A 27,716-nucleotide genomic window follows, 5' to 3' on the forward strand; every position below is an offset into this window, starting at 1 on the left:
GTGGGGACCATCCACCCCTGTGGCAGCTCCCAGCCTGGAGCATCCTCCGTGTCCCCTGAGCTCCCAGCACCAGAGGCTAATGATGCTAATGATGCTAATGAAGCAAACCCAGTTTGCAAGGTACAGCGTGGCCTGGGTTTGGTGTGTCCCCATTTACAGGGCATGAGTGCGCCTGCAAATCCAGAGCAGTAGGAAAGACCAATTTCTCTCCAAGGAGCCCCTGGCAGAACAGGGATAATAAACCTTTCCCTTTGCCAAGGGACACACTGGGGACAGCAGCTGACACAGCAGAGCCCTGAGCATCTTGCAGCAGCTTTTGTTCCTCTTGGGCCAAATGCTGCCCCAGGTTCATCCCCAGCACCACAGCAGGGAACAATGATTTCATCCCATCCCATGCACATCAGGGATGCATGGACACAACAGCAACATCAGTGACCCCAAACCAGGTTGTCACTGTTGTGACTAGACACAAACATCAGGTTCTAACACAAACACATCTCTGTGCAGGGCACCACAGGCTGACATAGTACCAGCCATCCCAGTTCCTCCAAGGGTAGAAGTTACCACATCTCCAAGTGCCACTAAGCCTAGGCTGGGCTGAGTGAAGAGCTGCTCTGCTCGAAGGCAACACCTCCCAAACCTGCTTCTTGTGTTGTTGCATTTCTGGCCACTTTGAGGGCTGAGTTTGTGGCTGCCTGAGCCTGGCTCTGGCCTGCTACAGAGGGTTTGCAGCCCAACCCATCCTGCCTGAGAACCAGCAATGGCAAAGCCCTCTGGAAGATCCCAGCAGAACCCAGAGCAACCTGAATGTATCACTGATTCACACAATGGTATATCCTGGCAGTGAAAGCAGGTCACAGTACACAGAGCCCACCTGGGGCCCAGAAAGGGTTAAACAGGTATCTCCATCTTCCCACTCCTCATCAATGCAGCCCAACCCATCCTGCCTGAGAACCAGCAATGGCAAAGCCCTCTGGAAGATCCCAGCAGAACCCAGAGCAACCTGAATGTATCACTGATTCACACAATGGTATATCCTGGCAGTGAAAGCAGGTCACAGTACACAGAGCCCACCTGGGGCCCAGAAAGGGTTAAACAGGTATCTCCATCTTCCCACTCCTCATCAAAGGCTCTGGGTGAGATGCCAGTGGTCCCTGCAACCCAAGGCCCTTCCCATCCTGCCATTTGAGATGAGAACAGAGCAGCCAGAGGACCAGGGTGCTCCCCACCATGCAAGCTCCTAGTTTGGGGGTCTCTGCTGTAGAAAAGTGTTTAGGGAAAAGAGGATAAAAAAACTCCTGGTGAGCAAACAGGCTCCTTCCCACCAAACCCAGCCTCCAGCCCTGCCTGCTCCAGCAGACAGGGCCAAAAGCAGTGGAAGAGGATCCCCTCCCCAGCCCCACAGAGCCACGCACAGCCCCAGCGTCGTGGAAATGAGTTTATTGACACGGACGGCAGGTAAAGCCTGAAGAGCAACACAACTACGCGGCCAACACTCAAAACGAGCGGCGCGGTGGGAGAGGAGGGCGAAATGGCACTGAGTGAGCCCAGAGACACCCATATGTCTGAAAAGCTGGGAAGAAATTTTGGCAAGAGAAGAGGGTGCTCAGCATCCCCTCCTCACATCGAAGCTACACTGGTTGCTTAGCGGAGGAAGGCTTAAGTGTTTGTTCCTGACCCTCTGCCCCATCACAGCATCGCACTCAGTGCCACTGGGGCTTCCTTCATTGCTCTATTAATAATTTTTTGCAGTGCCCCCACAGTGCTCAGAGCAAATCACCTCCCAGCACACACATGGGCAGGGCTCAAGGGCTGGATTGCTCCAGCTCTGCCCTGCTTTTTCCCCAGCCAGAGCACAGGGTTCCTCCACAGAGGCACCACCTTCCTCAGGGTCCTACAGCTCCCATGCTCCGCTGGTGTCTCTCCTAGGGCATTGTGACCTTTTCCCAGCACTGGCTTCTTGGTGCCAAAGCCCTGATCAACCATCTCCCACCATAAAAACATTGATTGACTTTAAATGGGGCATCTAAAAAGACAACATGAGGGTTGATATGCACAAGAGCTTTGCTTGCTGGGGAGGAGATGGTGTCAAAGCATGCTGGGGAGGGCAAAGCTGTTTTGGTTAGTGGCTTGGTTTAAGCAGGACAAGCTCTAGATGGAGTAAGGACATGCAAGAGGCTTTGCTTTCACTGCTGTTGCCACAGCACTTAGTGGTTGCAATGTGGCCAGTCCACAGCCATGGACTGGAAAGGGAAGCAGTCCTGGCCCTAAGGACAGGTAGAAAAAGAGGGGCCAGGGCATGGGGCTGCTTGGGACAGGGGGTGAGAGCAGGAACCCGACTGGCCCTCATGACCATGTTCCTCTGGGCACAAAGAGCCAAGCTGAAAATGGAAAAAAAACCCCACTTCCACAATCTGCTTGACTCAGCCCAGTCAGGACCAGAAGCCCCCACAGGCAGACAGGGCACGAACACAGAGCCCAAACCGTCCCCCATGGTGCCACAGCCTGGGTCTGGGGGACAGCACGGGAAGGCGGAGAGCTGCTCTGCTCTCCATGGCACCCCAGGACACTGCCAGCAGCAGCCACTCTCCATCAGGGCAGGGCTGATGCCTGCGGCCCCGGGGGGGAAGCAGCACTGCCACGTTTGGATTTACCACCGTGGGGAGCACCAGGGGTTAGCACAGCACTGGGTACAGGGGCACAGCTCAGGGGATGGCTGAGAAGGCAGACTGGCCGTAGCAGGCACAGAAAGAAGAAGAAGAGGGGCTGCAGATGGGTGAGGATGCAGAGACCATACCTGGAGCTCTGGCAAGAGCCTTTTGCTCTAAGAGAGGACTCGTTTCCTTCGTTTCATCCGCTGCTGTCCCACTACCAAGCTAGGTCTGCAGCTCCTCCTCATGCAAGAGCAGCCTCGCTTCTCAAATCAGCAGCTAATAAGCCAGGGAGATGGTTGGAGTGAAAACACACCATCAAAAAGCAGAGCCGAGTCTGCCAGCACAAGTGTAATAAAAAAACCCCCTCTCTTTAGGGCTCCATCCGCCTCCACGGACCAAACTGATGGCTCTGTTCCTAGTTCCCCGAGGCTGTGCTCACCCTGCTAGAGCCTGACATCCCTGCAGGGCTCCCAATACTTCCTTGGAATCACCTTCCCTTTAAGCCAACTACAATAGAAAAACTCAAAAAAAAAAGTATAAAAATATAAAATAAAGTGCAGTGTTATGTTTTTCGACACTTTTGCCTTGTTTTAATGAGCTGACGTGTGGTTTTTGCTCGTTTTTTTTCTTTTTTTTTTTTTTTCCAATGAGCAGTATTTTACAAAATCGTAACTACGCCTAAAGCCATTTAGAAAACACTGAACATTGGCACAAAATGGAGAAGCCCACGAGAACAGACAATGAGTGAGGGGCGAGGGGGCATGTGGGAGTAAGTTGAAGCAGTGGTTACAAACTCCATGGACGCTAAAAATATCGAAGGGGTTTGTTCCCTATCATCGTTAGCACGTGGATACTAATTGCTACCTTGTTTAATCAGTGCCTTTGACTGAAATCCTACACATGAATACAGCTGCTTCCAGTTACGAGTGCTTTTCCCCGCACCAGTAGTGAAGGAGGATTTTGGGGACCCCTTTCTCCCCCCCCTCCTTCTGCAGGGTGAGGCACAGGCTGATCTCCTGTTAGTTTTTCAAGATGGCATCGTAGGCCTGGTAGATGTACTGGGACACTTCTGGAGCTCGGCATTTCAGGGAGAGCTGTGGAGAGGAGGAGAGGAAAGGTTAGCAGGAGTGCAAAGGAAGGCAGGAGCTTTCTACCATCTCCACAAATGCAATCGGACATGTCTGACCTACAGCACAGGATGGACAGACTGTGGACGTATGTGGCTGATGACAGTCACCCAGAATATTTCTTTTTTGGGTTCTGCTTTCTTCATCACCAACACCAAACTGCCTTTTCAGAGCTTGCTACAAGCAGGAGGTACACCAAAGCAAACTCCCACTGCGGAGTTCTCCCAAATTCCTCAACAAATGTAGGTGCCTCTGCAGGCACAGACCATAGAATCATAAAATCACAGGATGTTGTGAGTTGGAAAGGACCCACAAGGATCATGGAGTCCAACTCCTGTCCCTGCACAGGACAATCCCAACATTCAGACCATATCCCTGAGGGTCAAATGCTGCTGGAATCTTGTCAGGCTTGGTGCCATGAGCACCTCCCTGGGGAGCCTGTTCCAGTGCTCCACCACCCTCTGCCTCAAGAACCTTTTCCTCATGGCCAACCTCACCCTCCCCTGCCACATCTTCCTGCCATTTCCCCTGGTTCCATGAAGGAAGGGGACACTGCCCCAAACCCTGAGACAAGGGACTTGCACTAAGCCTGGGGGCTCCTGTCGATTTACTCGTCAGTCCCAATGGACACAAACCCAGCTGTCACCCCCCTCTAAAGCAAAGATCAGGCTGAGACCAGGCTTGTAGCATTGATCCTTGTGCAAACACTTTAAATCACTTCCCAATGCTGGCTTTCACCCTGCAGGTCCCCAGATTGTGGATTTCTCTTGAAACTCCTGGAACAGCTTCCAACAGGAGATAAATCCTCTAATACTGGGAGGCTCAGACACACGGGTGCTCAGAAGGGGAACAGAGTCGAAGAGAATGGCTATAGGGGTGCACGATGCAGGACACAGCGGACCTTCCCACCAGCTCTAGGCTGCTGCCAGCACAAGGCCAAAGAGGCTCTGACATCCAGACAGCCGGTCCCCGCTGCAGGAACGCGGCAGGGCATAAATCTCTCCTTGTTTGTTGAGAGGGGGAAGGGCATCCTGGCAGTGCCTTCTCGCTAATGTCTCTTGGCTTTATCTCTGGGTAACCTTGGCAAGTAGCTGCTCATTGCTGAGCAGGCATTATCCCAGCTCACTGGTGGCAGAGCAGTGCCATTCTGTTGTTTCTCACTTGTTTGTTTTTTTTTCCCCAGATCAGCAGGCATTCCTAACTCCTCAAATTAACAGGATCTCCCCCAAAACAAGCACATCAGGCAAAAGAGGGAGAAATGGCTCCAAGGGTGAGGTGGAGTTAACAGGATCCCAAGCCTTTGCCATGTGCCCTCCGCAGTCCGACACCTCACCGTGTAGTTCGGGTTTCCCGGCTGAATGCGGAGCTCAGCCAAGATCCAGATGCCGTTGGTGAGTTTCAGAGACTGGTAGAGCATGTCCTGGCCCTCCACGTTCCTCTTGGCAATGGTGTAGACATTGTTGTTCTGCAGTTTGCTGGAGACAGTGTCTTCAGAGAGAAGGAAGAAAAACACATCTGTTAATTCAGATTCATCATCTGCGGAGACAGGAGAGCCCAGAGAAGTGTTCCCAGGATGCAAATGCACAAGAAACACTGACTTCTGTCCCTAAGTTTTCCTTGGGGACAGGAGCAGAGATGACACAAGGAGAAAAAGAAATCCAATCTGCTTCCATGAACCTACCTCTTTCCTCCCAGGCTGTGATCCTCTGTGAAGTATTTGCCCATCTTGCAGGGCTTTCACTTACTGCTCACCACCCCGGGTCACTCAGGTCCTACTGCCTTTATCAAGCAAGATTCCATAGCTCAGGGGTAGAGGACTCTGCTCTATCTACAACCCCCAACAAGCCCCAGGCAGGCTAACCTGGAGGCAGTCAAAAGTCAGAAGATGAAGGTGGAGAAGAACAAAGATCCCTGCCTGCGGCTCGCTCGGGTGCCTGGTTCTGAGGTCCTGTCCCAACTATGACAGCTCCCTCCCCCTTCCTTCCCTCTCACACACAGACACTTCTGGCAAAGCTCATGTCCTACAAGGCAGTAAAAACCCTTTCCTTTTTTAAAAAGCAATCACTTGAAAGGGTAAAAACCCACAGACATCTGTCTCTAGACACCGTATGGCTGATACGGTTTTAACACACTGTACGACCTCAGCACTCGCAGATGATGTGTGATTTCACCTGGAGACCTGTAGATATGTCACCATGACACACGTTATTTCTAAGGGACCTTCCAGAGAAAGAAGAACAGAAACAAATATGCAGAATACAAAGATCCAAACCAGCAGCCTCTGGATGCCAAGGGGTTTCTCAGCACAGCACAGAGCAGGGCAAACCTCAGCCTTTGGATGTCAGCAAGAGGCACATTCACACTTTGGATGGAAGGCTCGGACAGGAGGACTCTCTGAAATCTAACTCTTTCAAGCTCTTTGCTGGGGCTGCGAAGGAACACTCTGTCTATGCTGGGCCATTATCAGCAGGTTGGGCACTTTTGACAGAAAACAAGGGAGAGAAATGGCCTTAAACCAATTTGCACTGAAAGCCAAGAGAATGGGAACGTGGGATCCATTTCAAGGAGCAGGAGAGCAGCAGAGAAGCGGTGCAAAGTGACCGTGCAGCTCTAATTCATCCCTGCACTTACACACTGAGATCTGCTGGCATCGGTGCTGGATTTGAGAATGGACACAAGTCCGTGCTGGTGCACGGAGGCATTAAAGAGGGGACAGCTGAGTCTGTTCACACACCAGGGAATGGTAAAAGCAGGAAAGAAAAGGCTCCACAAATCCATATGCTGATGCAGAGACCTGGACCCCCTGCCTCTCCTCAGGGCAGTGTTGATAATCAGAGCAGCTCCACGGGCAGTCTGGACCCTTTGCCCAAGGCTGGGCCAAACCCCTTTGCTCCCCAGGCTTCAGAGCAGCTCCATGCAGGTCGAGGAGGGTTCAGGCATCCAGCTACCCAGACGCACTCAGATTTAGGTTTCCTTTCTTCCCCAGTTACTATGGAAACTGGCAGATATAAGTAACTAATGAGATTCTTTGCTTAAAAAACCTCATTCCCTCTGTCTCCTCCTCCCACCTCTACTCCTCCTCTGTCAACAAACTCATCCAGCTCCGGGAAATGGGCAATGCAGAGCAGTTCCTTGCTCGCAGGGAGCACAGCTGGGAGAGCCCTGCACCGCAGGGACATCACCCAGTAGGGATGAGGCCCAAACTCCCATCTCCTTGAGTCCCCCAGCAGCGAGAGCAGCATCCAGGGCTGAAATCCCAGATTCAACACAAGCACCAGCTCAGAGAGTGCATCATTGCTTGCAAGGGACCTTGGTATTAAATGTGATTTGGTTTGTCCAATTTTAACAGGTTGAGGTTAAACCTCCCTGGTCTGAAGCTCCTCTGGACATAGATCCTGGAAGTGGAAGTGTTGGGAAGGGTTCAAGACTTCCTCTAGCAACCTTTACTCCTGCAGGAACTGTCTCCCCCTGCGCTGGGGAATGCTGTCAGAGCAAAAGCTCCCCAGGGAGTGTGGGTGCAGGGTCGGAAGCAAAGCTGCAAGCGGGAAGCTGGAATTTTGGCAGCTGTGGGGTTGCTACCCCATCACACAGTGACAGCAGAGGGGAGCTGAGCTTTTGGGGCACACTGAGTGAGATGGGGCTGCACAGCAGCTGCTCTTAGGCCAAAGTCTGTAACCATGTGATGGGACACGTCTGGTGGTTTAAACACTGGAACAGCCGCTGCCTCTGCTGAGGGGCAGATTTCCACGCAGGGATGTGCTTGTAAGGGGGTACAGGGAGGGAAACTGAGGCAGAGCAAACTCCTAAGAAAGCCTGTTTTCCACCTCTCTATGACCTCAGTTATTCCCTGAAGAGTATAAGAAACCCTACAGAACATACCCTGTCTCAGCCAGACACCCAGAGCAATCATGAGCCAGCTAGAGTGCTGATGGCTCACCCAATTCCTCCAGCCCCCATTCTCCCAGCACAGATTTGGGGACTGGCGAGAGCCTATCTCCTCTCCCCCCAGGTAGCAGCTCCCATCCTTCCTGTGCTCCCAAGTGTCAGGATTTTGGAGATCATGCAGAGTTGCTAAGCAACAGTGCCAGGCTGTGCCTGGCTGAAGGCAGGACTGCTAATGCCATGTGATAGCACAGCATATTTAAAATAAAAAAAAGAAAAAAAAAAGGGGCAGCTATTTGCTGGGAGCAGAGAGCTGAGCCCAGCCCTGAACAGGGCTGTTGGTTTCCAAGTGAGAGCACAGCACCCACCAGAGCCCTGGTTACTGCCCAGCGCAGGCAGGAGGAGGGCAGAGCCGTGCTACCTGGGCATGTGTCTCCCCACATATGTGGAGTCTGGTGACTCTGCAAACCAGAGCCATAGGAGTTCTTCTACAAGATGGCACAGTTTACATCTGACCTTGCTAAGCAACTTTCCGCGAGGCTTTTTCTTTTGGTTCAATGTTTATTCTCAAAAGCCTCTTGCAGCACAGTGTAAGATACAGGAAGACTTCCTCATCACCAAGGCCAGGGAAGACTCTGACATCAATCCATCTTTCAGTGATGTGGGGTGTTTTATGGAGGCTTTTTTGTTTGTTTTCCTTTTATTTTGCTTTTTAAACACAATTCTTGACCCTACCTCAGTCCAACAACTAAACAGCACAGGTGGAAAAACAGGCATGCAGGGAAGAACAGCTGGACAAGGTCTCCTCCCTTGCACTGAAGTAATCCAATTCTTTTCCTTCTGCATAAAGCAAAGGACATGCTTAAATCTTCTGCCCATACAGCTTAAGAATTTCACTTCCAAACTCAAACAGCCAAAATGGCCAGTTGCCAACAACAGGAGTTTTCACAAAGGACACGCACAACTTGGAATCAACACTAACAACGTACCTTTTTTGAACATGGACCTTCGTGGCATTTTGCAATGAGCACTGGAAGTAAAAGTTATCCCTGTATTTTATGCTGTGGTAGCTGAAAACATCCTCACACTGTTTCTAGTAACACCTGAATGGTTCTGAGCATCCAGCCAAGAACTGCATTCAAACACCAAACGCATCTGCAGACTCTGATCCAGTGGGGGGGCACTTTGGTCAATATTATGACAGCACATTCATTTCAAGACATGTAATAAGCACAGGTTCTATAATTTAATAAATGATCAGGTTACTAGATTCGCACGTATAGGGGGGAAAAAAAAGTCTTACCAGGGAAGCTTGCATACGACTGCATCCCAGGTTGTTCCAGCAAGAAAATCCAATTTCTTTTTGTTCTAGCATTAGCAATTTACTCAAGAGAAAAAAACAAAGTGACCACTGCATACCAATAAAGCCACACTCAACTCCAAACACTACAGCTGTTGTTTCACACCAAACTCTGGACCAGTAACAAACAAGCAAAACCAAAATTCCTAGAACTGCTGAACAGCACAGCAACTGATTGCCTCCTGTTTAATGGCATTCGATCTCCATGTGCAAGTCAGCTTGTCTGCTTTCACTCTGTGGGTTTGGGTAAGTGGAATTTAAAAAGAGGAAAAGCATTTAGCTAATCTGATTTGCATATCTTAGCTTAATATAGTGGTCCTTTAAAATTTCATCAAACATAGCATGCTGAAAAAAATAGTGTAAAGAAGGCAAACTGAGCTTTGGCACGTTCTCAGTTGCAGGGAAAACCTCAGCTGGTATAGTTGCACCAACAGCACCCAGGTTATTTGAGCTGTAACACTCTATTAATCTATTTTCATGCACTAGATTCTTATATTTTCATTAAAAAACCCCAAATCAATTAATTTAACACCGGATTCACACGAGATGAGAATGCTGGCATATAACCATGACCTTGTGTTTTCATTACAGGTTGTATTTTTGAACATGGTTTTCTCTATAGCACTATCATAACCTCTTCCTAAGAGGCAGATGCATGAAACAGAACTCTAATGAATTCAGGATGTGCAGCGCATCCTAAGTACACCTTGGCCCCACCACACAGCTCCAGAGAGACTGGCTCCTCCACGGCCATATGGCTCCAGCCCTAAAGAATAGCTTCAGGCCAGTGCCAGCTCTCACCACTGGGAACCTGAGCCCCAAATCCATTGTCCAGAATTAAGCACTCATCTCTCCAAGTCACTGGGAACTGTGGGAATACCTTCAAGGGTCCAGGACATGCTTTTCTTGGAAACAAAAGATGCTGAAGACAGGGATCACAGTGGCAAACTCTACCACTGAAGGGTACCTGCTCCTCACCGCACAGCCTGGCACCTTATCCCAGGCTTCAGGTTGTGGTGCCATGGGCTCCCTGCAGCAGCCAAGATTTTCTGGCTGTTCTGTGCCCTGTTATGGGGTGAGCTGCCAGGGACTGGAGCTTATTCTACCATCCTTGTTGCAAACCATCAAAGCTCGAGTCAATCCTATTTGGCTTGCCTGGTGAGCACAGGATGGATCTTTTACCCACAAAGACCTGGGAGCACAGACTCCCACAGAAGCACCTCAGCTGATGGACTGTGTTTATCTCCTTTTTGTTCGATGGAACAAAAGAAATAACCTGGGGAAAAACCTGCACCTTACACAGGAGGTGCTGTAAGGTGACTGTTGCAGAGTGACAGAACAGTCAGCCCTGGATGTACAAAAAATGCATGAGCTGCTTTCTTGACAGATAAAATCCCAGCTCCCTAAAAAACTCTGTTCCAAGCCCATTTCACTTTGGTTTAAAGAAAAAAAAAAAAAAAAAGTAAGTTTCTCCATTGAAGAAAATCAGCATCCTCTGTTTAGCTGCCCAGTAGGACCCCTGCCCATCTACACATAACCTCACCCTCACTTCTCAGGCGGTGCAGAAACAGCACAGCTCTGAGTGCTCAGGAAAGCAAATGCTCTTTGCAGCCAGGAGAAGAAAAGCCAGGCACTGAGGGTGCAGGGACCACACTTGTGATCATCCCTCTGCCCAGCAGCAGCCACACGCCGTTTGTCATGCTCTGCTCCGTTGCTCTCATGCCTGCTGCAGCCACACAGCTCTGTTTTAAGTGGCTGGTGGTGCTGCGATTAGGGCACATCAGCTGGGAGCAGAGGTATTTTTAGCTCACCAGCTAAATTCGCGTCACTGGGCTGGAATCAGTTAGACCAAAGCATGAATGGTCCTCGAGCCTCAACGGCAACTCACCACCAAGTGGGTGGGCTCATGCTAGGCATGAATTACTTATCTGAGTGGATGCAAGAGGAGGGAGAACAATTCACAAGGTGGCTGACGGTGCTTAGAAGCTTTTAGTCTGTGCTGAAGGGTTACAAAAACCCAGCATCTCCTAAGTTTTATTTAGGAGCCATTGAAATCTGCAGACTTTGTTCAGTGCAGCTCTACCACAGCAGTTGTTGTATACCTTATTTTATGCAGTGGTATGAAAGCTGCACACGGTGGTATTTCATCAGTGAACAACGGACCCAACCAACAGCCCAGGTTGAGAGCTTTGTTCTGCTAAGGCTTCTCCCACAGGTCTTTTGAACATGAACTGGTCTTTCTTCCACAAGGAAGTTCCTACAGATTTTATACTCACAGAGTTACTATTCTTGAAAGAAAGGAGGTACCTTAAAATAAGGCTATTGTCACCGGATTTAAATGATCAAGACTGTGGATCTTGAAAGACTATCACCCTGCTGCAGCATGTAGCCAGACACGCGCCTTTGCTCTGGTATAAACTAGTAGCAAGATGGATTCAGCTGTCATCAGAGCTCACCCAGTTTATTTCACCTCTGCCCTGGTGTGCACCATCAGCCACCTGCCATGCTGTGTGAAGACTCCATCCCTGAGGATGCTGGAAGCCCAGCTCTCCATGGGGTCTGGCTGATCCGTGTACAGACAGGTTTGATGATCTTAGGCTGGTCTGTACCAGAGGAGGTTACTGCTTAGATGAAATCAAGGTGAGCAGTAGACTGAGCCAGGGCTGGATTGGTAGTTAAAATACAAGAGGCTAAGACAAGCACACAAGATTTCCCTAGTTTTCCCTGCTGCAAGCTATCAGCCTGCTCCTTGCCAAAGCCCAGGTGGTCAAGGAAGGAAAGGGTCCGTACAGTCACAAGCAGGAGGAGGTGTCGGCAGCGGAAACACAAAAACAGAAGCTTCAGCGGATGGAAGCGTGTGAAATCTGTTTATGAGACGTGACCCACTTTCTCCCGTACACAAGCCAAAGAGCCTGGCAGATCCTGCACACCCCCGAGCATCCCAAGTGATGGATCTCATTCAGGAGAGGCACTGCGTCCAGGGCTCTTGCTAAAGCATTGAGAGAAGCCTCCTCCCACCTGAGCCCTGCAATGGCTGTGGATACCACTGCCCAGCATGTCGTGCTCTCCCTGCGAGCTCCTAACGTGTTCTCCACTGAGAACCACCAATTCAAGCAGGTCTGGGCAAACAGTTTGTCTTGAGCTGTCAAACCCTCCCTGTATGGGGAGCGTTTCCTGTCACTCCACATTTTCTAACCATTTCTTGCAGAAGGTTAAGGGGGCACAGGCCAGTCTGTGGGATCACCAGTGCTCATCTTCCCAGCCACGCACACCCCTCTCTCCCTCCCAACTACATCCTCTGCTAACCAGCACCTCAGCACCCAGCACCAAACATAAGAAGTTACCAACGTGTCTGATTTGAGGTGCAAAGAGCTCTGGACAGCGTGGTTAGGGCACGGCCGGGGCAGAAGGCATTACCAGCAACAGCACTGCAGTGCAGGGGGAGAGGCAATGCCAAGCTCGGTCAGGAGCAGAGGGAGGGCTGGGGGAGGCACAGAGGTTGTTCTCATTTGAAACCCCACAGTGAAATCAAGTCATAAGGTCCAACAGCTGCTATTTTTTCCCCATCTTGCATGCTCCATCTTTTCTATTCCAAAATAGTAATAATTACGAGTACAAAGAGACCCATGGTTTCTGTCTGCAATTGAAGCAAGAGGGTGTTCATTGTGTAATAGCAGACGTGAGCAAATAAAAAGGTTATGGGGTTTGTAATCAATAGGGACACTTTTTTCCTCTGTGAAAAATAGCAGCTTTCAGTAGAATCACTTGGCTCCTGTCCAGAACCTCTTGAACAGGAGCAAAGCTGCTACACTGGCCCCATTCCACTTTTTTTTTTTTTAAACTCCCTCATCCTTCAGCAGTAGTAAGGTCATACGTACAAGTAGGTTGCTCACAGAGGTAACTAGACAACTCAGAGCTGAACAGGACAGAGTAGGATCAAAATGCATCAGTACAGCAATGAACAACAGCAGACCAAAACTCTTCTCACATGGCCTGTCCTCCATAGATGTCAAAATATTTTATAGTGGTATGTAGAGTTGCTCCTTCACAACAAAAAGACTAAGCAGATGCTGCAAGGGGAAGTGATTGACCCAGAATTACACAGTAGTTTAAAGTCAGGGCTGGAACACATTGCCTGAAACACACAGGAGCAGGACAGGACTGCTGTACGCCCTGTTCAGCTCTATTTAAAATAGGAGCTTTGCAGAGAAACAAAGGATAAAAGAGAAACGAGAATACAAAGTCCACAATAAAAGGAAAAATAGCAGCATTCAGTAGAATCACTTGGCTCCTGTCCAGAACCTCTTGAACGGGAGCAAAGCTGCTATGCTGGCCCCATTCCACTTTTTTTAACAGATAGGTAAAATCTAAAATCTGGGGTTTTAGATGTGCTTTTACGGGGACTCAGCAAAAGTTTTTACTGAAACAAGCCCTGGGATCCAAGGCTGTTCCGTTGATAAGTGCCATACCCATCCATCTGTTAGCCACAGACAAGGCAATTAATAAGGTGATGTCTAGTGACCATTAACCTCAGCATTGCAGAACTGAGCTACTCACCAGCATTCAGGTGACAATCTTTAATCTGGAACTGAAGCTCATTTTCGTTTGGAATATCCTTCCATGTTGCAAGGAAGACCTGGCGCTCTAGAAACAAGAAAGACAATCAGCACTGCTGGATGCTCACAGGACCACAGCATTAATTAATTCACCCCAGAACAATACAAGGTAGAGATACAAAAGATCTTCTGGTCACATTTTGCCCTGCTGTGGTCAGATCCAGGGTTTGCTCCTATAACAACTTCAGTCTCACTGTAAAAGCAGCAAAGCTTTGGTGGATTTTGGAGCTCCCAAACCAGAGGCTGTCTTTACCATATGAGCTGTTTACAAACCAAGGACAGGAAGGATTTGACAAGGAGGAAGGAGACCCACACATCTAGGATTATGTTATAGTGAAAGCTGCTTTTCAAGCTACTTCCCAGCCAGTTCAAACAACAATTTAATAAAGGTGACCAGGAACACATAAATTACAGTGGAAGTGGGATGGGAGCAAATCCTAGACCCATTTGAGTGAATCAAACCCTCAAAAAAACCCAAAATAAAACAAAACAAACAAAAAAACCCCCCAAAACCAAAACAACTCAAAATTAACCTCTAATAAAACAGATTCAATCCTTGTCTGACAGAGAGAATCACAGCAGAGGACTTGGGTTTTGGTAACTATTGGAGTTGTAGGACAACATGGACAGGCTGCCAAACCACTACAAATCAATTCAGGCTGCTGAGATGCACAGGCATGAAAATCACGACCAAGCACACATGAATCTCAGCCGTGGGACAACTGTACCCAGCTGGGCACTGCTAGAACAGCCTGGCTGAAGGAGGCTGACCACAGACCTAAAAGCACTCACCCATTTTGCCATCCTCTACAAAGAGCACGTTGAGAGGAATGAGGCAGCTGAAGTAAAAGACATCAATGTTGTTTTTCACAGCCACCTGTTATAGAAGAAACATTGGGGTTAAAGCATCTCTATCAGCTGGAAAACCAGAGGGATCCCCAGACTTTGTGTGGTCTCATCACCTGCTCATGCACCCTCGAGTGCTCTCTCAGAGCAGAGGCCAGTTCTGAACACAAGACTACCTGAAGAGATGTTACAGATCTCCTGGGTAGTTTCAGACAAGGATCAGCCCCACCTTTCTGTGCTCACTCCATTTTGACCAAAAGCTGCTCAATCTTCTCCTATGAAGATTTCACCAGGCTGCTTCAGAGCCAGTTGCACTGACAGGGTCACAGCCAGCATCCTTACCCTTTTCTGCTCTTGTTCAGCCTCTCCCTCTCCTCACTTCTTCCATCTCCAAGGTACATTCATATCTCTTGGCTGCACACAGCTATCATCATCACGTCTGTCATATTGCACACGAGCTTCTTCATCACCCCTGTTTGCCATCTCCAAATCCCTGAGTATTCTTCATTTTCACCCCCAGCTCTCAGTCGTGTCTGAACATGCAGACTCCTTGATTAGTTGTATTTCAGCTCAGACACTTTCTAGAAAGCCTGAAGTAGGTCCATTACCTGCACCTTCCTTGCAGCATCTCCCAAGTCTCCTGCCTTTACCTTACTGAAAGCCGTAAAGTGAACACATACCACGTGTTGATTCCTGAAAGAAGAAAGCCCTGCTCCAGAGCAATCAGGGCAGGTAAAAAAAAGATCACTTGGTAAAAGACTTAATTCTCAGTGTCATTAAACTCTGCCAGCGAGATGCACTGAATTGCCTTTTATCACACATGCTTGCCACATTACCAACTAATCTCTGCTAACACAGAGAGCAATCTCACTTTCAGCTTTCCCCAGGCTGAAAGCTGACAGTACAGCAGGAGCAAACTGGAGGTCTGAGAAAGTGCATTGTCATAATATAGCACAGAAGAAGGTAGCACTGGGCTTTATTTCTATGCCTCTCACACTCTCCTCACACATCCCGCATAGATATAGCCTGTCCTGGGAGTACAGTTCAGCAGACACCTGCCATTGCTTGCAACGAAGGAAACTTGGCCTGTATGAGAGACCTAGAATTGAGGTCATGTGGGGAGCCCTGAATTTCAGGAGCCATTTGAGTTCTTACTTCCTTTGAAAAAAAAAAATCCCAGGAGTTCTCCAATTTGTCATCCAGCTGAAACATAAACCAGACCACGCTCAATGCTGAGCCAAAGAAACAAATTTGCTGCTACAAAGATTTATGCCAAGACAAACTCCATTCACATTAATAATTACATATATTAGTGCCCTGCTGAGAAAATCTATTGTCCCATGGTGGCAGGTTTAGAAAGACATCCCCAAATGTCTGTAAAAACAGCTGCAGATAGACAAGGGAGGGGAATAAACCAGAGAACTGAAACAGAAATCAGCTGATTAGACATTCACGCAAATCAGAGGACAAGTAGTAGGTGATCAAGCTCCCAAATTAACTCTTCCAGCAATTAGGAAGGTCCCAGAACTGCAAAGAATAGCAGAAAAGTAGATGTGACAGTCTGTGGGGTTTCTACTTTCAGCCATCGCTAAAGGTAGCAGCTTATATTTAATTCCCACAGTGCAAACCAGCTTAAGAAGGGATTAGTTTAAAGCCCACTAAAACCATGTAAATGATGGTGCAACCTAGAAAAAAAAATGGAATTGTCCTCTGTAACAGGGAGCTGCTACGTGCTCCAATTGCTGGTGTCACACACTGGAGTGTTGAGTGTTTCAGCTACAGGCACCAAAACCACAGGGGTAAAGGCAGATTGGTGGATGGATTTAAATATTTCACCTCTGCAAAAACGTGATTGAACAGACAGGGCGAGTAGCCAAAAACCACACCTCTGAGTCTTGGAGGGGCGAGGTGGGGAAGGGACAGCACTGTAGCCATTCCAGATGTTATGCTTGGATATAAGTCATGGAGATGAGCCAGAAGAGGGAAAATTTAGGCTAAATGTCTGGGAAAACTGAATAGTGAGAATTATTAAGCAGCACAAAATTCTCCTGAGGAATAGAGAAGCTCCAGTGCTTGGAGTATTTAAAATCAGCCTTGACAATGCTCTCAATAAGAGGAACTGGAGCAAAACAACAAAGCATAGCAGGGACTACACTGCATGACCTAAGATCTTTTCCGACTGATTTAATGATTAATTGCTTTGCCATAGAACAAGAGAGATTACTTAGCTTTTGTGGCTAATTGTTGTCGCCATACAACAGCAGTTTCTTACAAGAGGGACTGGAAAGCAGTGCCTTCTCTCCAGTTACAGTTCTAGAGGCACACTCCAAATTAATATGCTAACCCTGTCCCTGCAGTTTTAAGAATGCTATAAAAAGGTATCTGCTGACCTGCTTCTCAACTCTGCAGAAACATACTGAGTAAGCTGCTTTGCCTATACTCTGGAGAGCTACCCAATCAAGATGTTCTGAAGTGCAATTTCTTCCCAGCAAAGAAAAGCGAGTCACATGCCAGCCTTCCTCCCAAACTGCATCACTGGGTTCAGTAATGACATCACATGTCACCTTGCAACTATCTGTAATGATGTGGAAACTAGCTGTTACAAATTTCTGCAAACAAGAAAGGAAAGAGCTACAGTCTCCTTTAACCTGCAGGGCTGGGACAAGACTGAGAAGCTTTTCAAGACTAGTTTCCATCATGCAACACCATATAATTCCCACAAACAACCAGGTATGCACTGTTAGCACTGTGGTCCCCAAGATCTGGTCCATAGAAAGGCACCTGCAGATACCTGGATGGAGAAACTCATATCAAGAAGATGCTAAGAGGTCCTGCCAGCTGATAACAGCTTTTTGAGGTCATGCTTCAACATGCACTGCCACATCAGGAGCACCCAATGTCATCTGACAGGCTACAAAAGCAACTGCAGGCAGACAGCAGATCCAGAGCAGCGCCTGAGAGAAACTGAGCAGCTAATAACAGTGACTTGCCAAAAAAATCCAGTGCTTCTCAGGTGGGAACATAATCCTGAGACAATCACTGACATCTAAAATGATACCAGGAGCTGAGAAGTCTCTCTAGGTTTGGCATGCTTGAAAGGAACCTTCACTTGCATTCAATAAAATCCTCCAGTCCAGACTAACTTTGCTCTGCAGCTTTAACCTTCTGACCTGGACATGATCTATTAAATCATTAACAAGACCCTCAGGTTCAGACATTTTAGAGTTGAAACAGAAGTATTTTAAATAAAAATGGCTTTTCCATCTACAATCTTTTTGAAAGGAGGAAAAAAAAAAATAGTATTATTACTTTGTGAATTTAGTCAAGCAGACCATAAAGCTTCTGAGGGATAAAAGTCAAAAGGTGCCAGATTTTTATGTGATGCTTCACTGCTGAAAAGGTGTAAGCCCATTAAAAATTGGCACAGGGTTCCAAATCACTTACATCTTGTTCATGATCTGACTAGAGGAATCAGCACCACTAGAAATAACCCCCAGAACACATTTGCTCACCTTGCAGCATGAGCACCCTTCTGATGTTCTTTCTTGCATTGCAACCCTCCAATAGCCAGGACATGGTGCTTTTGGGAAGAAGTACCTCATAAGAACAACGTTATTTTCTTTAATAGTGTGGGTTTCTGATGCTTTAAATCCCAGACTTGAGCATAAGAACCGACTTTCAAAGTCAAGTCTGAAAGCAACACAGATGCTTTCCATCAGCAGCAAGTACACAACATACCCACTTGGAATCCCATTAGCACCTACACTAAATTAAGGATTTACTTCAAGTTGGGTTTTGCTTTGGAGCTTGGTAACAGCCAAACTGTTAAGGCAAGAAGAACTCTCCTCTGCAGAGTCTTTTTTACCTCTGCTAGCACAAGGTCATGGTTTATTCTGCAACAGTCTGCTGCTCCGGATGTCAGATGCCCCCAGGGAGTGCAAGCTACTTCACTTCATTTGGTTTGACAGGTAGGGTTTCTCAGGATCCTACAGGCTCTTGACAGCCACTGCCAGACAGATGCTCTACCTACAGGCACAAGTCTGGAGCCCGGGCAGCAGCGTTGTGTGCAGACAGCGAGGCTGGGTGCTGTGCCCCTGGCTGCGGCTGTCATCTCCAGGCACGCCACTTACGTCAATGGTCAGGGAACAGCAAGTTACTGGGAGGGTTATGCTCTGATGTGTGCCTGGCTGTACTTGAAGTTCAAAATGTACATTTTATCAAATGTGCTGTAGCATGTGGCAGACCTGCCCCCCTTCATCGGCAAGCCAAGAGCTTTCTGCAGCTGAGCTAGGAACTGGCCACAGATGCCAAGCTGTGATCCAAGCCCTTAATTCAGGGAGCTCCCAGGAGGGTTCTCTTCTTTGCTGGAATCAGACCCTCACTAGCAGAGGCTGTTAAAAAAACAACCTAGGCAACAAATCCAAGAAAGCACCTTCCACATCTAGCTACCCAAGGCTGTTCTCTGGTGGTTGGTCCAGTAATTTTGACACAGCTCACACACAGGCAGATAATGTGCCATTGGTCAAGCAGGCTCCTAAGGGAGAACATCTGCTGGCTGGACTTGCTGCTCACGCTGATTCTCAGCCCTGGTTTTTATGAGAGTTGAATGTGTGAAATCTGTTTCCAAGTACTGAGAGCTCTGAATTTGTGACCTGAAATACATTAACACTTCTGATGAATGAGAACTCCAGAGGTTCTGCGTTGAAGCGAGACACTGAAGAGTGGAGGAGCACAGGTGATGAGTTACAGCAGAACTGAGCATGGAAGGATAAGCATGATCTAGGGCATTAGGCAAGACCTGTCTTTTCTCAATGAGGAAGCTGCCTTTAGAGAAATGTTTTGCCAAACTCATTGGAAGAAACAAAAGTGTTCTGCACCTCACACTGCTTAGCAGCAAGGGAGAAGTCTGCATTTCCAAGTGCCATTTTCCAGGAAGAAACACAGCTGGCAGATCTTTCCCTTTCAATATTCACCAGATCATTTTACGGGCATTTTGGAAAAGTGAAGCTATGCTGCTTTTGGTTACATGCTCAGTAGCTGCACTAAACAGCCCTGGCAGTTGACAGCAGGTAATGCTGGAGAATGAAACACACTGATTGTCAATTCTGAAAGTGGATCTCAAGGGAATGGCAATGCTCCAGGCTCAGGCAGACTTGCTACTGCTCTGGGAGTCCTTGCAGCTTGTTTTCAACTGTATTGTCTCCTGTAAGTGGTTACCATCTCACAGAAGAGATTACTGTATTCTTACCATGACAGGCCAGGCCTGAGCTCTGAAAGTCTGGCAGCAGGCTGGTTCCACTTCACCCATTTCCAGGGTCAGGGGAGCAACATTTGTGTACTCCAATGAACAAATCGGGTTTTCTGATTTCACATCATTTCACAGCCCTTGAAAGACAGTTTATTAGGAACAGTGGCTCAATCTAGCATAGAAAGGCTCTCATCCCAGGCATTTTCTTATTCCAAATTTGACTCCAAGTATGTGAAATGAGCTAATATTCCTCACCAATGCAAATCCTTACTTCAGAGACCATTCTCCTCTTTGAGAGCTTCACTTGTGAAGCTCAACATACCCTCTCATATACCTTTGGGTTAAGAGCTTCTTATTGCTTATGATTGCCATGCTCTGCAGAGGCAGCTCTGGGCAGGGGGACCACAGCACCCACAGGTGCCAGGTAGCCTCCAAAAGGCTGACAAGGCACTGCAAGAGTGTTGCCCAGCAGAAGTTAGCAGCACACAAGTAACTAAGTCAGATTTTCTTCAGGAACAGGCAAAGACATTCTGACAGCAGCTTTTTAAACTGCTAGAAGTAAAAAAGATGAACCAGAGAGCAGAGATGGAATCTGTTCAGCCCTACAGTGCTGTGCCCAGTCTAACTTTGGCTTGCTTGACTGGCTGTTGAATCTGAGTCAACAGGTCAGATTATCAGACAATTTCTCATCACTGCTTTGGGATGAGAGGGAGAAGCCTACTATTCATTATAAGATGCAAGGTGACTGCATAGAAGACTTTTCAGTTGGGACCAAGCCATATTTTGCCAAAGTAAGCCTCTGAAAATATTTCAGCCTTCCTCATCTTCTTGTAAAAATGTTTTTTTTTAAAAAACTTGTCAAATATTTTGTTTCCTTCCATGATTACAAATGTTAATATTAAGCCAGCTGTATTGGGTGAAAGATTAGAAATGGTAATAAAAATAACCTGAACAAGGCTTGAATTCATTACTTCTGAAATAGCTGCCTAAGGAATGTACAACTAGTCTTTGAAGTTTCTAATTAACATGACAAAAAGTTGAAAGCTATCAGTTTGGTTACTTCAGGACTTATTTTTCCTGCTACTAAAACAAAAAACCCCACCAGAATAAGAGATGAACATAAGGTCCACAGGTTCAAACCCGCCCTGCATCTACTTCGATGTTCCCCAGCTCAGAAAAAACACATTAAGCAAATTCACTTGATGAGTGTTTTGGTTCCTCAATGAATACAGAAACATTTGTATTCTCTACTCCTATATTATGCTATAAATTGTTCCCTAAGTAGGTCACCAAAATGATTTCTCAGTGTTTCAAGACAGATAATTTCTACATGAACTCACAAAACAAAACCAGAGCCTTGGCTGTCAGGGCAATGACAGATCTCCATCAAACCCACTGCTGTCAAAAAAGTAAGGGGAGTGCTCTTTTTAACTTGGCATCTACTATCATGATTCAACTCTTTGCAGAGAAATATACTATTACTCCATATGGCAGCTTCCCCAATTGTAAAAGGGCAGCCAACTTCTATGGCAATGAGAGAGCTAGCAAATTAGCAACTAAGTCTGGCACTAATGAATGCTCCGCTGTCTCGATATAAGGTAGCTGGAGGTTTCCTTGCATGTCTTCTCTTTGCTTTGTTCTAGCAGAAGATGCTACAAGAAACAAACTGTGTTCTGATTCCTTTAGAGATTTAATAACCCAAATACTTCACTTGCCTCCTGATCAAAAGAAGCAGCAACTTGAGAATGCCTTGTTGAGAGAACCCGCAGTGTTATGGAGGCAGATCAGGACTGTCACCTCCTAGAGACTTCCACATTTCCTTCAGAGCAGGAGGTAGATTTTACCACAGCTGACCCAAATACAGTGATGCAACTACATCCTCATGACCTGGACGCAGAGGGAATCCAGCTTTTCCACAAGCTGGAAGAGCCCTCTGTGGAAGACAAGCACATGTAATTCACTCACTGTCCACATGCTTCCCCGCTCTTATGACAGAGCTCAGAGCTGGAGTGTAGGACTGCTCATTTGAGCGCCAGAGAAGCTATTTCGAGCTGTTTGCCCAAAGACTCATCAATAAGTCATAAGCCTCAGAATGGAAGTCAAAAGAAGGGAAAGAACAGTTGCTCAGGAAGAATAAATAGTAACTTCCTTTGCATTCTCTTAATCTAAAAAGAGAATGAGCTGCTTCAAAATATTCCCCTGCATGGGCTGCTACACTACAGGAACCCAACCTAGTTCCATCTCCTGGAGACTTGAGGCAAGCGAGACATGCTACAGTGCAAGTTAACTGCATCTTTGGGATACTGGGAAAGTCATCCTGGAGGACTCAGCTACACAGAGCAGAGGAAGGAGTCACTTGCTGAGCTCCATTCCACATGGCAGCAGTGGGGAAGAGTCTCCTTCCAGGGAGAACTGTCTGCCTGGTGAGCACTTCAAGACCAACGCCCCTGAGGCATACCAGGACTGATGGAGACAGTCTCCAGTCCAAAACAGAGGGCAACATCTGGTTCCTTGGATCTGTCATTTATCAGACCGGCAGCCCAATCTGATAAAAAGCCTCTTCTAGGGAATGCTGTCCCTGACAGGCACCAACAGCCTCATTAATGAAACACTGGCTGCTTAACACCACATCTCCCCTGCCTTTCCTGGAACACATCTTGTTTGCATTGGATTAAGCTATCTGGGGCAGGGATGTGCCAATGTCTTTGTAAAGCACTCTGGAAGCTAAGAGCACTAGAGAAATATTAATCACTCAACAGTTGCCATCTTTCCTGAAATTCTTTAATTGCCTCAATTCTTGCAGACAGCTCTCGCTGCCTGCTCCACCACAGGCAAGCACTGTCTCTGTTCAGACCAGCTCCAGTTCATATAAACCCAACCAAACCTCAAGCCCAGTTTACAGAAGAATATTATTGGAACAAAGACCTTAATCTACACAGATGTAAGCATTGCATTTGAGGTGTTTGAAAATGTAAACTCACAAAATTCAAGAAATGTCTGCTTCAGTCCTCCTGGAAGAGACTAAAGAATAGGAAATTTCGGTCAAACTCATGGCCCACATCCATGAAGTCTGCCTGCTTACCCTATACACGTGGTATTTAGTTACTAGAGTCTTACCACATTGTGTTGAGCCAAACAAACAGGGCTGAGCACCTGCTGATCTCCCCCCTGAGACAATCCTTACCTGGAGGTTGTTCAGAGGCTCCATTTTCATGACTGGTCCCAGAGTGTTGAGGGGCAGGGAGACATCAATACTTTGGTTTGGCATCAGAGGTGTGTGAATGGCCAATGGGGTGCTCGGGATGACCCCAAAGCTGGGTAAGAAAGAAAAAGAGAGGTGATGAGAGCAGTACTGCATGGCCCAACACCTATTCCCCTTTTGCTAAGCACAAGCTGGCACATCTTCCGATTACTCCGGAGCTGCCCCTGCTGCTACTCCAAGGCAGGAACGCAGCTCTCAGCGTGCACCACAGCAGACACTCAGAGCAGGAAAAGGCAGAGGAAACTCAATCAGGTGGGTCTCCCTGACAACATGCACCATCCTGCCCACAGGATCAACAACTGGAAACTCTTTCATTACCTGTATGGCACTGGTTTATGTGCTGAGCAGCAGCCTGCCCAGCAAGGAGCAGCACTTGGACTCAGGCCTGTGGGCACTCTCTTACAGAGCTGCAGAGCACTAGAAGTAGAGTGTATCACACACTGCATGGTTGTTATATCATTGGGAACCATGGAAGAAGGAACTGAAGCCAACACAGAACAAATACATAGCCAAGGAAGAGTACGTGGTTTGTAACAGAGCACTGCAGAACAAATGAATCAACACAGCCAGCTGTCTGGTCCCGAATGACAGCGTCTGGCTCTGTTGCTTGGTTTGAAGCTCCTTTAGCTGGGGATGTATACCACCATAGCAAAGCAAATGTTTATTTGCCTCTTCAGTTTAAGAGGCATTTAATTCCACAGGCACCTCTACCTAGTGTGGAGAAGAGGACAAACAGGTAACTAACATTCAACATAACACTTCTGTACTATGTATCAGCTTCTTCTCGAAAGCAGATTGAAGTTCAGATGCAAAGATAGTTTTGGTGTCCACTTGTGACTGTGTTTCTCTTTAGTACAACTCACATTAGCTCAGAGGTGATAGAGCATTTACAGGAATAAAGATGCAGAGGTGTGTAATTTTATTTTATGCACTAAAAACCTGATACCCTCTCTGCACAGAGTCAGCTGCATGTGTATGGGGCACATCACTCTTTCAGAAACCAGCAGATGCCCTATTCTTTGTTCTCCATAGTTTTCAGCTCTAGGGAGCTGAAATAAGAATATTCTCAGCAAGGGCCTAACTATGTGATTTGCCTTCTGCAGCCATTTCACCCTGGGGAATGTAAGCCCTAGTGTTTTCCCTTACACTCAGAGGGAAAAGAAAGTTGCATTTTGCTACTAAGTGGCTGTGGTATTACAGTACACCAGAGCTCCAGCTTTCTTGTATTTTTTTTTAATGCTTTATCCCAAGACTGCAGTGAATGTGATTAGGAGCAGCAGGAGAGGGGGAAAAGCAATAGAAACTTCCCAGTCACAAACCTTAATATTTAAAGCTAAAGAGCCAGCCCACTGCAGGTCTTTCCAATGCACCAGTCACAGTGGAAAGCAGGGATAGGAGAATAGGATTTGTAGAAGAGTAAATAGTAGTAGATTGTACACAGAGTGTGCTGATACACTGCAAAAGGAGAAACTGCTGTTTTACTGTACAGTATTTAAACTTCTTACATGCTTGAGAAGTACCATGTAGGTGTGGCTAGAACACAGCTTGATATATGGGGAAAAATCACAAGCAAAATGGCTTTTTTTCAGGCCAATTTGCATGAAACATTTGCATGTAGCACTTTAGCAAAACTCCCCAGAAAATATAGCAGTCCAGGGAGAACATTTACTAAGACTTACTTAGCATAATGTCTTGTGTAAGTAAATATTATTCGTCCCAAGAAATCCCAAATTTGCAAGGCTAACAGTGATATTAAAGAGATGGTTTCAGTGGATCTTTAGTATAGAGAACCCTTTTCCAATGAAGGGATATTAAAAAACATGGGGAACATTTCAGTCATAAGATACTTTTTACAGTCTTGATAAGAAGTAGCCTGGGTCCTTGCTCAAGATAACATATAGCAAGCCACACAACAAGCTCTCTGACTGAGAAAGGTATTTGTGGGAAGATACCGTGGCTGTACTGCCATGTCATGTCTTCTGGCTGAGATGGGTTTCTGAGAACAATCTGTATGCTCTAAACATTCAAGTGGCTGCTCCTTCTGACAAAATTGTTCTGCTGCCAATTACGGGGAAAACATGTGCCATAGGCTCTTACCTCACAACTTCTTCCTTGGCAAACAGCTTTATTAACGAGCTCCATACTTGCAGGCAGTCTGAGGGGTAGCACAGCAATTAAGTCAGGAGGTAGAGCAGACTGATACTTGTGCAGCTCAAATCCATGCCTGTTTATGCTCTTGCTTTCCTCAAGGCACTTACTGGCTACAAAACCACTAACCTGCCTAACAACTCATGAGGCTGCTTTAAAACTCTGCAGAGATTAAATGGGGCAGACACTGCTTCAGAGCTAGAAGGATGGGAATGTCTGCTGCCTGTTTTCTCACAAATTTATCAGTCTGTATTTTCAGCCCCTTCACGCAACTGTGGTGTAATGAAGAGTTCAGGCTGTATTATCCAGCTGTTTCCACGACTGTATTATACACCTACATAAAAGTCCTCCCTATATCTACCAGTGTAGACACAGACTCCTTCCATAGGAGCACACAATCTTTTTAACATAGCAGACCAAGCGTGGTGATTTCTTACCTGTTCTTATTGAACTGAATGGCAAAGTCAGTCATGTGCTGCAAAGCCTTATTGGTAAAGTTCATCTCCATGTAGATGTGTCCCTGCCTGTGACTGAATGTGCCTGAGATCTCCAATCCTTTAGCCTTCACTGCAGGCAACCAAACCTTGAACATAAGAGAAGTCATTCAGCATGAGAAGTGTGGCCTGAAGATAACAAACAAGCACAGTTTTCCAAACAATGGAAAAGTCCTGAGTTTGGAAATCCAGCTACATTGTCACATTAAGCCCACAAATGCTAAAGACACACTACAGGGAAGATATGGCACAGGGTGTTCAAAGGATCAAGGTCACCAATAAGCTTGCTGCTCCTAATCTGTCTTTCTTCACAGCACTCACATAAGAATTTAAATATACAACAACATCAGTGTGCACAAGAAACAGTGAAAGCTTGTGTCCATCACACTGATGCGAGACTTACCAAGTCTGCTGATGGACAGGATTCTCCAAGGATCTGTTGGGCTATTAGAAGCAGGACAATACTAAAGTTTGAACCAAATAAAATCACAGGGTTGATACTATTAGCTGTTTGAGTTCTGGATTGCCAAATCATCTTTGTGGAAAAACTGAGACTCAAATTTGAGGGGTGCAAAATGAAGTACTTAGCTCAAAATTACTGGGTTCTTTTGTACTTCGTCTTATATACAGTGTAATACTTGCAAGGACCAAAAGCTTTGAGTATGCTCTGCAGTACCTTGAGATCCTAGATTTCATAGGATGACTTTAGTTTCTGCATCCATTGCCTATTTAATAAGATTGCTTATTTTTGTTTATTCTCTTTCAGGCATGAAAGGTTAATCCTGAGCTCCTGCATCTCACGAACACTTCAGACTAAGCATGCTTCAGTCAGCGCATTTATGATCTCTGTCACTAACAGAGCATTTATCCACGTTGCATTGCAGCATGCTCATCCCAATCACGTGATTTATCTTCACCGTCACATTAGATTCTCCAAATAAATGAATCTTTTGTGAAAGTTGTAGCAAACTGTAGCCTGCCCTTGCTAAGAAGTAGGTCTCCAGGAAAGCTGCTCTGACAAAATCGAAATTCTCATATCTTATATAAGTCATTCTTTAGAGTAATATTGTTACAGGCAAAATGAGGGAACTGCTGAAAAAACAGAAGTCTGTAACAACTACCATGGTCTCCAACACACTGTTACTCTGTCTGGGAAAAGCCCAGGGCATCCCTGACAGGCCTGAGTTGAATTAAGGTGCCCCAATAGCACCAGAGACCAATAACAAAGGGGACAAGACAGCAATTTCAGACAACTGAGGATGTTCTTTTTCCTTACGTACAGACTTTGGAGCCACATATCCTCCAGGAGCCATGCCTATACCAGATGAGAGCTCAAAGAGATCGTTGAGTCCACTGCTCACCACCGCTGGAGTGGGTGAAGGGGCAAAGGTGGCTGGTACGGAGGAGGGAATGTAGGTCTGCCCCACCTGGAGGAGTTAGAAAGAACAGGCACTGATTAATATCACATATAAAGAACACTATTTATTAAATAAAGCATGAACGTGGGCAATATCCTAAATATTTTAAAGCCATTTGCAGCTTCCCCGTTGAATTATCAATAGTGCTAAATAATGCATTTAAATTCCAAAGCTCTTGGCAACTAATCCCTACACTCGGCTGTCACCTCAACCATGCAATAGCTTTCACATCGTTTTTTATAGCTCCAGTTATCTATTCCCACTGTAGAGGAATTTTTCTTCTCCATCTCTCCTTCTCATAAAGACAATATGCTTTGTGGATCTACCCTACCTAAAAAGAAAAAACGCTTCACATCTTCCCCCAGCTACGACAGTCTTCAGGAATCTGCAAGATTTTGCATATCCAGAGACAGCAAGGGAGTAATGACCGTACTGCGTACTCCCACCCAAAGCCAGAGCTCTGCATTCTCAGCACTATGGTCCAAGAAGTTGATTACACAAAGCAGAACTAGTTGTCTCTGCCTGCCAGAGGACAACCTCTCTGCAAGAAGGGCAAGTTTTCCCTCCTCTCAGGACTTAAAATGAGGGCATCAAACCTAGAATATTAACCTCTAGGTGCCCAGCTCCAGGTGGGACAGTCACACTCACGTTGGGCTCCCAA

At 46.7% G+C, this 27,716-nt stretch overlaps 1 protein-coding gene across 1 annotated transcript in view; it reads right to left on the reverse strand.

Moving 5' to 3' along the window:
- Positions 1–3,221: 3,221 nt before the first annotated feature.
- LOC104527938 (adaptor related protein complex 2 subunit beta 1) overlaps positions 3,222–27,716 on the reverse strand; it is a 74,705-nt gene continuing 50,210 nt past the window's right edge. Inside the window, exons 16-22 of the mRNA XM_029085912.1 lie at positions 26,918–27,064; positions 25,581–25,726; positions 22,918–23,047; positions 14,432–14,516; positions 13,581–13,667; positions 5,115–5,269; positions 3,222–3,748 (exon numbers count right to left, since the gene is read on the reverse strand). Of these exons, the coding sequence (XP_028941745.1) occupies positions 3,674–3,748; positions 5,115–5,269; positions 13,581–13,667; positions 14,432–14,516; positions 22,918–23,047; positions 25,581–25,726; positions 26,918–27,064 (825 nt within the window). The 3' untranslated portion in view covers positions 3,222–3,673. The remainder of the gene's footprint in view (positions 3,749–5,114; positions 5,270–13,580; positions 13,668–14,431; positions 14,517–22,917; positions 23,048–25,580; positions 25,727–26,917; positions 27,065–27,716) is intronic.

Source organism: Antrostomus carolinensis, unplaced genomic scaffold, assembly GCF_000700745.2.
Source record: "Antrostomus carolinensis isolate BGI_N321 unplaced genomic scaffold, ASM70074v2 scaffold26397, whole genome shotgun sequence".
In the NCBI taxonomy this organism is placed as follows: Eukaryota; Metazoa; Chordata; class Aves; order Caprimulgiformes; family Caprimulgidae; genus Antrostomus; species Antrostomus carolinensis.